This window comes from Symphodus melops (genome assembly GCF_947650265.1).
Source record: "Symphodus melops genome assembly, chromosome: 14".
In the NCBI taxonomy this organism is placed as follows: Eukaryota; Metazoa; Chordata; class Actinopteri; order Labriformes; family Labridae; genus Symphodus; species Symphodus melops.
In genome coordinates this window covers 16,704,605-16,717,228 of record NC_136704.1, presented here as the reverse complement: position 1 = coordinate 16,717,228, position 12,624 = coordinate 16,704,605, and the positions used below count along the sequence as shown (strand labels likewise).

Below are 12,624 nucleotides of genomic sequence, written 5' to 3'. Positions count from 1 at the left end.
GCACATACTTCTCAGCACTTTAATTGTGCTTAGCTGAAGATTAAATGTGTCGGCCTGAAAGCACTCAAACTAGGAGGAGGTGGATTCAACACTGACTGCCCCTTACAGCCAATTTTAAGCCAACAGTCACAAACTGCTTCAGGGTAACAGGACGTCCACAGAAAAACTCCCCCCCCCCCCCCTCTACTCCTCTCCTCTTCGTCCCCCCTTTCCAAGAAGAAGACTGGATCCTCTGTTTGGAGACCACACGCCGTCACGGCTCCTCTCCTCCTATGACCAAAAATAACCAAGTCCTTTCCAAATTTTGCACGCAGATGCATGCACACACAAATACATACGCACTCATTTTTTAAAAACCCTAATAGCATCATGACAGCTATTTGAGTGATTAGCAGACGTGTTGAATGTACATTCAAGAAGACTTGCGTCTCAGAAAGTCGTCCTTTCTCCCAATTTTATCTGGAAGAATTCATGTCAAAAAAGTCTTTTTTCAAACGGAGGAATCACATCTCATGAGGGGTTTTCTTGGATGATTTGATGATCAACAGAGTAGTCATGGACCGGAGCCATTCCCAAGGTTAACATTTGGATCAGCAAGCTTGGAAATTCTTCACACTGTATGTGAAGGTTGGAAACCTGCAACAAAGACTGCAGGAGTCCTTTGCCAAAGAAAAAAAAGATGTCTGCTGAATCGATGACTGAATGTGAATGATGACTCATGCATCAGTTCAAATCAAATCGTCCTTTTCCTTCTGCAAAGTTTCTTTCTGGTTTCCTCCCGATTCAAAAAGTTCCAAGGATGTGCATCGTTTAAACTCTTCCCCCGAGGCGCTCCTGTCCTTTACCTTTGCAGATATTTCCCATGCCTACCCCAGGAACTACAAACACAGATGTGCTCTTTTTCCATTCTGCCAACAGATACTTTACTTGTCTTATACTAAACGGAGAGGGCCCCACATTTCAGTTCTACTTTCCTGGATTTCAAATGGGGTCAGTCCAGGACGGGGCCCTACATGGGGGGGGTTTGGAGCAGGACTGTGGTTCCACACCGTTCCCTCCCTGACATGAGAATGAACCACTTACTTCTCCAGTGCTGTTCAGAAAACAGCCAGACTTTATGACTGACTTGATTTACTTCTACTTTCTGAAACTGGGGGTTCCTTGGTTTTCCCAAAAGTGAAAACCTTACTGTAGGTGTTAAAAAATGTGAATATTGAAGTGCACACAATGGCATTTAATCGAATGTTCCAATGAGGCTGGCTCTCAAATACAAGGATTGCCCATTGGGTCCAACATTAAAATGCCCATTTTCTTTAGAGCAGAGGCATGTTTACAGCCGTGTTTTGGTCCCTCATTTCAGGAAAAATCTGTGTTTCAGGTGTTTTTCTTTTTTCTTTTTCATCCATGTGTTTTGATTCTGTGAATTCAAAAAGGCTTGACTGAGCTGACTGACAGTTGGGTGTATTGTAGTTGTAGGACAGGAGGCTTAGGCCTGACTCATCTCCACCTTATTCCTGACACTGAAATTGATTGAAAGTAAAGATGAGATATTATTTCCAACATGGAGACCCCCAACGTCACTGCATTCAAGTTTTATGCAATCTCTGCTTGTGCAGCCGGCCTTAAGTTGACATTAATACGGATCTAAAATGTTTTGACGTTAACGTCAAAAGTAGTTCTCAATAAATATACTTTGTTAAAAATGGTCAAACCTAGATAATCTAAAGAGCAAAAATGAAAATACACAATACTACAGTTTCTAACACAGCTCTGGTGACACCGTACACACAGCTAAATCACAGTGAGAGAACAACACACAAAACCAGAAGACACACCAGGTCGGTACAGCAGTTCAAATTGATCCACCTATGAAGCAATCCAGAAGTGAAGGAATGGTAGAGAACAAGACATAAGAAAAAAAAATCAAACATTTTCAGTCATGCAGAGAACAAAGGGGAACAAGTAAGTGATGAAAAGATTAAAACACAGAGAAGGAAGTGAACTCAAAACAAGCGAGAGTCACTCCACAGCAGCTTCTCAGTGGGACAGTGCAAACTATGAAAACTACCTCTGAGAGCATTTGACAGCTCTGGAGCTACGGGAGCTCGGGCTTTGCTTCGGCCCTGTGGATGGCACCACCGGGGGAGTTAAGTGCTGTTCATCTTCTCACACACAAAAATGCACTCATAGCCCTCTTTCTTAGCTTCAGTATTACAGCCTGACGCAACCCAGGAGAACAGCTCAAACATGTGTTCCACTACGAAGCTTTTAATGAGATAGTGTTCGTCAAACTCTCTCTAAGGTAAGTGTCGATATACAATAGTGCTTGATGAGGACATTGTAGTAAGTGATGGTGTTGTACTAACTAGACTGTGTTACCCACATCTTCCTTCCCCTCTCATCTTTTAAAATAAGAAAAACATAACCAACACCTCCTCGTGCAATGTAGTCCACATTCTCATTGAAGCACATTTTTAATCTGACCTCACATCTTCATGTAGATTTGATCATTGAGCAGTTGTATTGGGTTGCATTAAATACAGACTACAGACGTGGCTAATGCATTTGTTATAACGCGAGTTAGCCATGAACTCATATTTAACAACATCAAAGAATAATCTGACAGAGGTGACAGAGGGTGAGCTCCCAGGATGCTTCACTGCAAGCTTTCCATACCTACGGCCACTTGCATCCCTCAGCACAGCTGCGCCCGGGTCGACAGCCCGAGCCTCCAACTCCTGCACCTCCTCCAGAAGAGACTTCCTCACAGTGCGACGTGTGCTGCAAAGCAGAGAGAAGCCCATCGGACCCGAGAAGGAAAGTTTGAGTGTGCGCAGACACGTGTGATTCATAAGTGTACGTAAGTGTTGACACAGACTCAATGAGGGCTATGTAAACGCTTCAGTTATGTTAAATCGTCTCAGTATGGATTTCCTGGGTATTCATATGAAATGTGTTCTGCTTACGTCGTCCAAGCAAAGTCTTTGATTAAACACGCAGTGGGCACCAGGACCAGACCCAGCCAGAAGTGCCAGCACTGCATCACCTTGCCAGCCTGCAATGACAAACACACAGGCTCCATTTAGTTCACTCATGCATTAATTCAAACCAAGCATTAAGTCTTTTTCTCTCTCTCTCCAATGGGCACAGAGAAACACATGTGGGAAAGTCAGTGATAAATGTGAGTAACGGCATATCTAAAGTATTTTACAGAGTAGAAAAAAAAGAAAGTCATAGTTAGCCAAAGTTCAATAGCTTTTATGTTAGTCAAACAGAGTTAAGAGCTTTCTCACACAGCACATCTAAACCACTAACTGGATTTAACAGTATTCCCACAGCTGAAATACAACACGTCTATGAGGCTAAAATGTAAAAACGCTCGTGAGTAAGCGCAGATCCCTCTGATCCATCTCTGCAGTCCAGCTGCAGCCAGCCTCATTGACCCTTAGCCTCCTCCTTCAGTGCGTCTCCGAGGATTAATCATGCATCTAAGCAGTGTCTCATTTTGTCCGCCTGTCTCCTTGCCTCGTACTCCTACTGCTCTTTCTCTCCTCAAATATTACTCGGTCTCAACTTGCTGTCCTTATAAGCAACCTTATCTCGATGCTTGTCCTCGCCCTGGACTGTAATCCCTCCGTTTTCCCCTCATTACCCAATATCTTCGCTCTGCTTATCTTCAAGAGCTCTGTTCTGTTTCACAGGCCCTTAAGTCTTTGTCTCCTGCCGTATGTCAACATCCACAAACCCTTTATGCGACCTAACTTCGTCTTTATTACCCGTATCATGTGCTTCCTGTGTCCTGTGTTGGATACAGAGATATAAAGACAGGTCCGTTCCCAGAGGTGGAGGAAACGGGGTGAGGGGGGGGAATGAATGAGGAAAAAATGAAAAAATAAAAATGAGGAAAGATCCTGCTCAGCAGCTGGAATCACAACCATACCACAAAAGACCCAACTCACTCATCCTCTGTTTTTGTGTATGGGACACACACCTACACTTTTATTAGAGATGGGACACACATTATATCGCATGGATTTTACACTCGGGGATGGAGGCGTGCCCTGTGGCTCTCTGTGATTGTCCGTACATTCAGACGCTTGAGTCCACAGCCCTGCGCTCACACACACACACACACACACACACACACAAAGCTATTCAGAGCAGAAACACACCGCTCTTTTCCATTACATCCCCCATGGACAGATGGAAATATAGATAGCAGGAGCAGGGGGAAATAAGAGAGGTAATAGGGCAGTTAGGGGGGACAATTTAGGGTTGGGGGGGGGGGGATTGGTGGTTGAGTGTCTCTGACCATTCCCCAGTTAGTCGGAGCAGCTGCAGAGATATTTGACCGCATTCCTGATTTCTGACACAAATTGAATTAATGGGCTGAGGGGAGTTTAGACGACCCGGTTCCCCTCCCCGCTGCTCTCTGCCCACTCAGTGGGGCACCGCACCTCACCTCAGCCCCCCCCCCCCCCCACCCACTGATCACCAAACTTTAAAATGAGTCTCCCAATCAAGGGGTCCACACGCACACCCTCCTCCTCCTCATCATCATCATCACCAGCAGCAGCAGCAGCAGCAGCCCACCCTCTTGAGTCAACACCTCCACACAGAAGGCAGTAAAAAGGAGCGGGGGCTCGGGTGACACGCAGCAGGTGCGGGAAGCCTGGTGAGAGGGTGGGTGGGGGGGGGGGGCATAAAACTCCCCCTGGGCTCCAGCAGTGCCGACGTGGAACACCCAAGAGGTGAGTCTTGTAGGCGCCATGTATTTGTAACCGAGAACAAGGGAGGGGCAGGTGGTGGTCGCAGTAAAGAAGATGTAGCGGCGAGGGCTATTTTAACCCCGCTCGCCCCCTTCTTACTGTTCATGAGTGACACGTGTTTATAGTGGGACTTGCCTGGCCCAGCATGTCAGGGGCGATGGGAAAGGTGGGCCAGATGGCGGAGTAGACAGCGAAGAAGACCATCCAGAGCACGATGCTTCCCCAAACAGCCAGGTGGGAAAACTACAGCGGAGAGAGAGAGAGAGAGAGAGACAGAGCAACAGAGGATGGAGATCAATGGAGAAGCGAGAGGCAGCGTGTGATCAAATAGTTTACATACAGCTCATCCGAATATACACAACCTTCCCCTCCCTCCTTCCCCTGTCTTCATCCTGCTCTCTGTGATCTGCTGTAAGGCGACACTGTGTGAATTCCAGCGAGACCCTGCTTCATTACTGCCAGGCTCTTGTGTGGACAGCTGAACGGGCTAAAGTGTCAGCGCCCTTCTGTGCATCCTGCCAATCTCACGTCACTCTCTGACATCAGAGAGGAGCCAAATCACGTCTCCCATCACGCCACCGGCCTACTGTCGTCCTAAATTTGACATCTATCTCTGCTCACTGTGTTCCAATGCGCTGGCATGTTTGCATCCATTTTTATTATTGTGTTCCCATAATGGATAAATAAATCACCAAATAACAAATCGAGTTCCATCGATATCATCTATCGATAGTGTAAAGCTTAGCATAACACAGCATGAAACTGGGGGCGTGTCGAGGGTTCAAACTAATTTCGCCAAAAATGTTCAATTATAAATGTATTAGATGTGCAGAAATGTGCATTAATCGACTGCAGTGTTTCAACGTTTGGCACTGAGCATATAGATGAGGGTTAAAGACATTTCTCATGACTTGAATAGGACAGTCTTTGAGGAGAATCTGGGTTAACTCTGTTGAACTGAATCTGTTGCGCTCTTATGTTTCTGCACTATTTTTCTAACAGATGGCCGTCTGTTCTTCTCCTTTACTGAGATGTGTTTCGTCTCAGCCACCATGATGTGCATTCGTCATAGTTTCGGACACTTATTGGCACTTATTGAGTTTTTTTCCCGTGTTGGACTCCCTGTTATACGTTTCCTGAAAATGCGAGGCACCGTCTTAAGCAGCCAAAGATCTGCTGTAGTGTAGCTGGAGAGGCAGAAGGAAACTGATTATCGTATAAGATAAGGGTCAGCTAAAGAGAGACAGGACATGCTGGGAGGAGAGAGTGGGGGATGATTTTGGAGCAAAGGTGCCGAGGTCAGATTCAACCCACGAGTATTATAGCCTATATACATGTAGCTAGCTAGCAGACATAACCGCTAGCTAGCCTTTCCAGCACCCCTCCAAAATGTTTTTCATTTAGTTTGAGTTTTCATTAGTAAGGAAAAACTATATATCAAGCCGCCCTGTTAACAATTTTATTACTGATGTAAAAAGGGCATTTTAATATGTGAGAAATGTGATTTCTTGTTTGTTTTTTTCCAGTCGGCCTCAAGTGCACACCCGAGGAACTTCCATTTTTTTAGCACTTCTGCATTGATGTAGTTTTCAACACCAGAGGACATTCCTAACCCCCCCTCTAACGTGTTTAACGATGTGTTTAACATAGAGTTATCTAGATTCAGATATTCTAACCGAATTTCTTTAAATGTTAAAGAACAAAGAAGTGGCGCAAAGCAACCGCAGTGGAGAGATCTCAAACTTCCACCACAAGATCAAGGTAAGTCTTTTCCCATGTCTTTCCTGACGATGACAAATTTAAACTGGGTTATCTGAGAATCCTGGCAGAGCCCCCTCCCACACACACTCTTATTTATAAACGGCTGAGTAAAATACAGAACATGTGGTGCCAAACAGTAGAGTGTGTTACTGTTCCTACCCTGGTCCAAGCGGTGGTCTCCATTCCAGCTTTCAGACATACTGTAACTACCACATACTACACACACACACACACACACACACACACACACACACACACACAGGAGAGGGAGGGCAAATAAAAAACAGAGAAAGAAGATTAGTGTGCTGGCGACTGTGGAGATAATAAACATTAATGTTGTATAGTAAACTCAGCAATGTCTGGTAAAAAACACAGGACCCCTCGAGCTCCCTGCAGTCTACACACACACAACACAACAAATAAACACCACTGACGTTCACGTATCAGACTGCAGGCAGCAAGATGATTGAGAGAGTGTGAGATAGAGAAGTGAATAGAGCGAACTGATGGATGAGTGTCTGGAGGAGACAGACTGGCTAGACGAGTTCAGATTGAGCGGAGACTTAAAATGTCTCAGAGGAAGCAGCGCAGTGTCGGGGAGTGTTTGTGCAAAAGTCCAACAATCTGGATGCCAAACGAGAGAAATGAAAACAGATCACGGACAAGGCACATAGTCGCGTACAAAACACAAGTGAAGAGCTTACCGTGTAGACCATGTTTCCAACAAACAGGTAGTCATTTCCCTGACCGTTCTGGAAGGGAGAGTCTGAGGGAAACAAACAAACAGTGATGCCTCATGACTAGCAAGAGCGATGAAAAAGTGGAAGAATAACTTCCTGTGTTTACTTACCATGCTCTAACATTTTGAGCGGAAACCAGAAGAGAATAATTGAATGAATCAGTGCATTGATACAGTGACCCCAAAACACCTGAGAGAGAAAGGTAGGGGATAAAAACATGTCAGGACAAACTTCCTCCAAAGCACATACGGGCACCACTTTCTAATACTTTAATACAACTTTCACAGTTTTCAAAAGTGCCCTCTTGTACTTTACACAAAACAAACTCACACACATACGGCGCAGCAGGTCGAGTTGCTGGTCAACCCTCTAAAAATAAATACTTCCTTATTCTGGCCTGCCGAATGTTACTTTAGGTTGCCATGGAAACGTCCAAGTCTCCTTGCCACTCGTTGTTTACTCGCTGGTGTCCCAAACTAACAGCAAGCGTCTCCGCGGTGTGCCGCCAAAAAAACATGCAGATTCGATGCGAGATTGCGTTTGCTCTCGGACTGTAACCTGTTTGCACGTACTCTGGTGTTGAAGCCCTCGGCATTCTGGGTAATTCGGTAGAGCTGGGGGAAACGGAGCATGTTCTGCTGGCTGCAGGGCCGGTCAAAAATCCCCAGAGTGAACGGAGGCAGTGCAGTAAATATCTGCGTCACACACAAAATGCATTCTTTAATAGTGGGTTTAGATAGACAATCAGACTAGATAGATAGATAGATAGATACTTTATTGATCCCGAGGGAAATTCAAGACTGGCGGCATTTAAAGGAATTCCTTCATGTTTAAACTAAGTTACACAGACACTTAAACCACAAGAAAAACACACAAAGAGGAGCAGAGATAAGGAGACAAAGTAGAACGAGGTGAATTGATAAATGGGTAAAGACAGACTTTACGTGAACGGGCTGAAATTTTAAAAAATAATAATGGAGAAACAGAAAAGAGTCACATCATTTAAAAAGGAAATGTGACAGATACTCACAACGTTGTAGAGGCCTATACACCAGCGCTCAAAGAGGATCTGGCCGGAGAACCCGTTGACAAAGGCGAACCAGAGCTGGGACACAAAATAGAAGGATGAGAGGAACAAAAGCAGGGGGTACAACTGCCTGAGGGAGGGACTGATAGCAGAAAACAAGGGAGACATGACCAAATGTGTGCCTATTTTTTTTCACCTTATTCTCATCCGAGTATCTTATCTTAAAAATAATAATTAAATAAATAAATGATCTTCTGTACTTCACAGGAGGCCGAACACCTGACTCACAAGAGCAGTAGCACTTTTTCTCTTTCAGAAGCAGAGCTTTGAACCCGGCTGCTGCTAGCTCAACGTTGATTACCGTAGACCATGGAGCGTCATGCATGTTGTCTGCTGTTGAAAAACCTGCAGAACTTCTTCATAACTCGTCATTTCTGTTGCTAGAGTCAGTTTGAAAGGATCCGGCAAATGTATAATTTATTTTGTGAATGCATTCTTTTTTTCACATAGAAAATAGCCTCCTTGGTGGCGCAGTGCACGCGTCCCCATGTATTGAGGCTAAAGTCCTCGCGCGGGCAGCTCGGGTTCTGTCTTCCCCCACTCTCTCTCCCTAGCTTCCGACCCCATCCACTGCCCTCCCTCTATAATAAAGGCTAAAAATGCCCCAAATAAATCTATATCTATAAATGCATTCCTCATGCAGGCTGTGGGCTCGGAAACTACTGTCTAACTGCTCCGAAGTTATAATACTGAAAAACAATGTCTATATGTGACTCTGGCCCAGAGGAACCTTCATTATCACCTTCATGCACTCACACACACACACTGACAGCAAACAGGCTGATCTGAACGCAGATAGTGAAATGTTTTGGGCTGCTGGTGGGAGTTGTGGCATTCCTGGGTGTACAGTGAAGTGGAGCATGTAGCCCAGGGGTGAGGTCAGATACACAAAAGCACACATGCCCATCCCCCCCTTATTCTCCCTCCACCAAGTAGACAGAGACAGTCTCTAACCTTTGACCTTTAGAGCCTCTGCAGGAGCCAATCATGTGAGATAATCATGGAAACACACAGATTACGCACACACGCACACACACACCCACACTGGTAGTGGTGTGAACAGGACAGTAGTCTCCAGGCTGAGGCTCCCATGAGGACCAGCACCTGCTGGCATCCTTAAAGTCAGACAGAGTTGTAAGAGGGTTGAGCACAGCTGACAAATACCCCACATAACAGGCAGGCCAGAGCGGCAGTGTGCCCCTTCATGACACACACACACACACACACACACACACAAAGCTGTCGACCCTTGGAGCCCATGTCTCTTAACTGCTGATCCAAACACACATTTTCTGTGCGTGTGTGTGTGTAAGTGCAAAAGAGACAGAAAGCAGACACCAGAAGGGCACCTCGTCCATCACTGTCAGTCATGTCGACAAACAGCTGCAAAACGTCTATGTTAATGTCACAGTGTGTATGTCTTTGTGTGTGTGTAGGTGTGTGTGTGTGTGTGTGTGTGTGTGTGTGTGTGCGCGGTGAGTTTCTTACCTCTATAATGTAGAGGACCACATTTTTATAGAAACAGTAGAGGATGCACTTGGTAACCCGGTTGTAGCTCCAGGCCCCATGGACCAGAAGGAGCTTCTCTAGGTAGGAGAACTACCAATCAGGGAGGAAGAGAGAAGAAAAACAAGATTTAGTGAGGTCAATAGAGGGACGATAATGAAGACATAAGATGAGGCACTTTCAGACACACACGACTAAACATTTCTAGAAAGCTCCCCTTTTCACACATGCCCCTAATGGGGTCGGGGTGGGGGGTGTAAAAGGACACTTCTGAAACCACAGTTAATTGTTTACGACAGACCCAAGATGGCAAATGGTGCATTAAAGTGCTAAACTAGGATGACAGTTTTTTTTTCCCCCTGAATATAAACTGCTGCGTTTACCCGTTGGCTCATCCAAACTTATAGTTTAAGGCTGACAGGAAGTAGTTGGAGTGAAGAATTCAGCGACAGCGACAGCGACACCCCCCCCCCCCCCCCCCCGAAAAACTTTCAGGAAGATTTCAAAAGTGCAGTGCATGTGTGAAAAAGGGGGCTTTCGAAAGGTAACAGAGAAAAAGGCAAGAATGTGACTAGGAGACAAGAAAGTTGAGACAAGAGGAGACAGACTGAGAAGATGCCCAAAGGCAAAGAGATAAACAACCCAGACAGTGAAAGTGATAGAATGTGTCGGAGTCCGCAGTGATTACTGAAGTCCTCTGGTCGCATTTCATCCGGTTCACTTTTTACATTGGGTTGTCATGATAGGCCAAAAACATGATTAATGAAGTAGACTTAGAAGTATGACGGAGCAATTCTTTGCAATTTCAGGAGAAACTCGTTCCAACACACATGGATTGTGTAAACCAAAGAAAAGCAGCTGATAGAAAATGGAAACTATGAGTCTAGAGCTCGTCTAATGAGCACTCGCATCATCATTCTCATATTATAATATGATCTCATTAGAATCATTAGAAATAGAAACATTATTTCAGAGCCTGTAGGGACCTTTTCATTAAGTATCTTGTTTTGTAAGCATCGATCCAAATCTGAAGACATTTCATTGAGCAATATGAGATTGTTCGACATTCCTCAGGAAGGAATGTTCTGAATGATTAACCAACCGTCTTAGTTCTAAAACATACCGGAGAAGACTAAAGTACCAAGCTCTGGTTGAGACATCTGTTGACTTGTGCACTGGAGAAAAGTTGGTGTGCCTAGATAAGAGCAGCCTCCTGCGTTCGCTTAAGTGATTGATTCAATTGTTCAATTAAATTCACTCAAGCTGTATTAGAAGGGCTGATAAATGATGCTGTAGTGACTCTGAGTCCGAAGATTCTCCTTTCAGTTGTCCCCTCTCAAAAGGGGGTTAAAGGTCAGGATCAGCTAAACAGTGAGCAGAGAGGGAGCCTCAGTGTCTTCAGGCAAGAATCTGTTATCTATTTTTAAAGCCTGCACCTTTAACGAGTAGGGTAGACCAACTTCGAACGGGTCTCCGTGCTACATCCGCATCCCCACCTGTGCTATGGAGTAGTCGGAGGAGTTGGTGGCCTGCATGCCCTCGTTGCCACTGATCCCGACTCCGACGTGAGCCGTCTGGATCATGCCCACGTCGTTGGCGCCGTCGCCTATCGCCAGCGTGATGGCTTTGACGTGCTTCTTCACCATGTCCACAATCTCTGACTTCTGCAGCGGGGACACTCTGCAGAGACGACCAACCAAAAAAAAACAAGAAGAAGAAGAGAGGTGGTAATGGTTGGTTGATTTAAAAAGCTGTTTGCTAGCAGTAAAACATTTGAGGCGGAGGTGTTAGAGGATTAAAAAGCTGTTAGAAAGAAGGAAAACACCAAAAGCTAAAAGTAATAAAATGCATGAGCTATTTGGAAGAATGAAAGTGGGAAACTGGTAAAATGGAAAAAGAAACAGACGCACTCTTTCAGACTCGTGTTTACTGCTCCTCACTGGATATGAGGAAACAATGATTCACTGTTCTGCTAATAAGATGCTGGGTTTGATGTGGTAATATAAGTGTGTGTATGCACTTATACCGGTGTGTGTGTGTGTGTGCGTGCGCGTGTGTGTTCAGGGACCTTCCAGTGTTACTCCACCCTCTTGACCTGTATCACTGATCCCCCAGCTCGTAACCAGTTCTGTCTGTTCACTGACAATGGAGGACCGATGGAGGCTGTATTACACACGCTTCCCTCAGGGACATTGAGAGACAATAGTGAGATGTTATACTGTATTCGCTAAAGCACTGTAGACACATTTTGTTCACTTTATAGTTCTTTATGTTGGTTTTAAGTTTGGCTTTCCAGAAGAGGTGTTGGAATGGCTTCCTCCCCCACATAAAGAGCTTGTTTCCTTGGAAAGCTTTGGTGTAGAGGAATAAATCAAAAACAAGAAATGTTTTTTTTATTGTTGGTTTTACGAAGAGCTGTCAAAGGATGACAATTTGTAAGCACAATAATCACTGAATTTTAATATGTAGTTGTCCATTATTTCACATAAACAAAGGTTTTTGTGAGGATTTTATTTGGACTTTTTTGTACCGTCTTAATCTGAGGTTATTTTACTTCCTGTTTGAATTGTAACCTGCATTTTTTTTTATTGAGGAAATGAACTTCTGGCAGACCGAAGTTTACGACATTAACTTAGCGATGGAAAAAGGATCAGAGAGTAAATGGGGGGGGGGGGGGGGGGGGGGGGAGAAGCTGAAAGGTAAAAAAAGAAGTTAAAAGTGGTGATGTCTCGTGGTGTACAGTATATTACTTTTTCTCGTC

General features: G+C 44.8%; 1 protein-coding gene across 8 annotated transcripts in view; it reads right to left on the bottom strand.

Annotated features, from left to right (window-relative positions):
• The window catches only part of atp8a2 (ATPase phospholipid transporting 8A2), a 48,637-nt gene that overhangs the window by 2,276 nt on the left and 33,737 nt on the right, over nucleotides 1–12,624 (bottom strand). For all 8 annotated transcript variants that reach the window (XM_079361217.1, XM_079361219.1, XM_079361218.1 and 5 more), the window contains 10 exons: nucleotides 11,360–11,543; nucleotides 9,846–9,956; nucleotides 8,301–8,375; nucleotides 7,843–7,965; nucleotides 7,381–7,459; nucleotides 7,235–7,296; nucleotides 6,690–6,746; nucleotides 4,905–5,012; nucleotides 2,967–3,055; nucleotides 2,677–2,781 (listed from right to left, as the gene is read on the bottom strand). In XM_079361217.1, coding sequence (XP_079217343.1) covers nucleotides 2,677–2,781; nucleotides 2,967–3,055; nucleotides 4,905–5,012; nucleotides 6,690–6,746; nucleotides 7,235–7,296; nucleotides 7,381–7,459; nucleotides 7,843–7,965; nucleotides 8,301–8,375; nucleotides 9,846–9,956; nucleotides 11,360–11,543 — 993 coding nt within the window. The remainder of the gene's footprint in view (nucleotides 1–2,676; nucleotides 2,782–2,966; nucleotides 3,056–4,904; nucleotides 5,013–6,689; nucleotides 6,747–7,234; nucleotides 7,297–7,380; nucleotides 7,460–7,842; nucleotides 7,966–8,300; nucleotides 8,376–9,845; nucleotides 9,957–11,359; nucleotides 11,544–12,624) is intronic.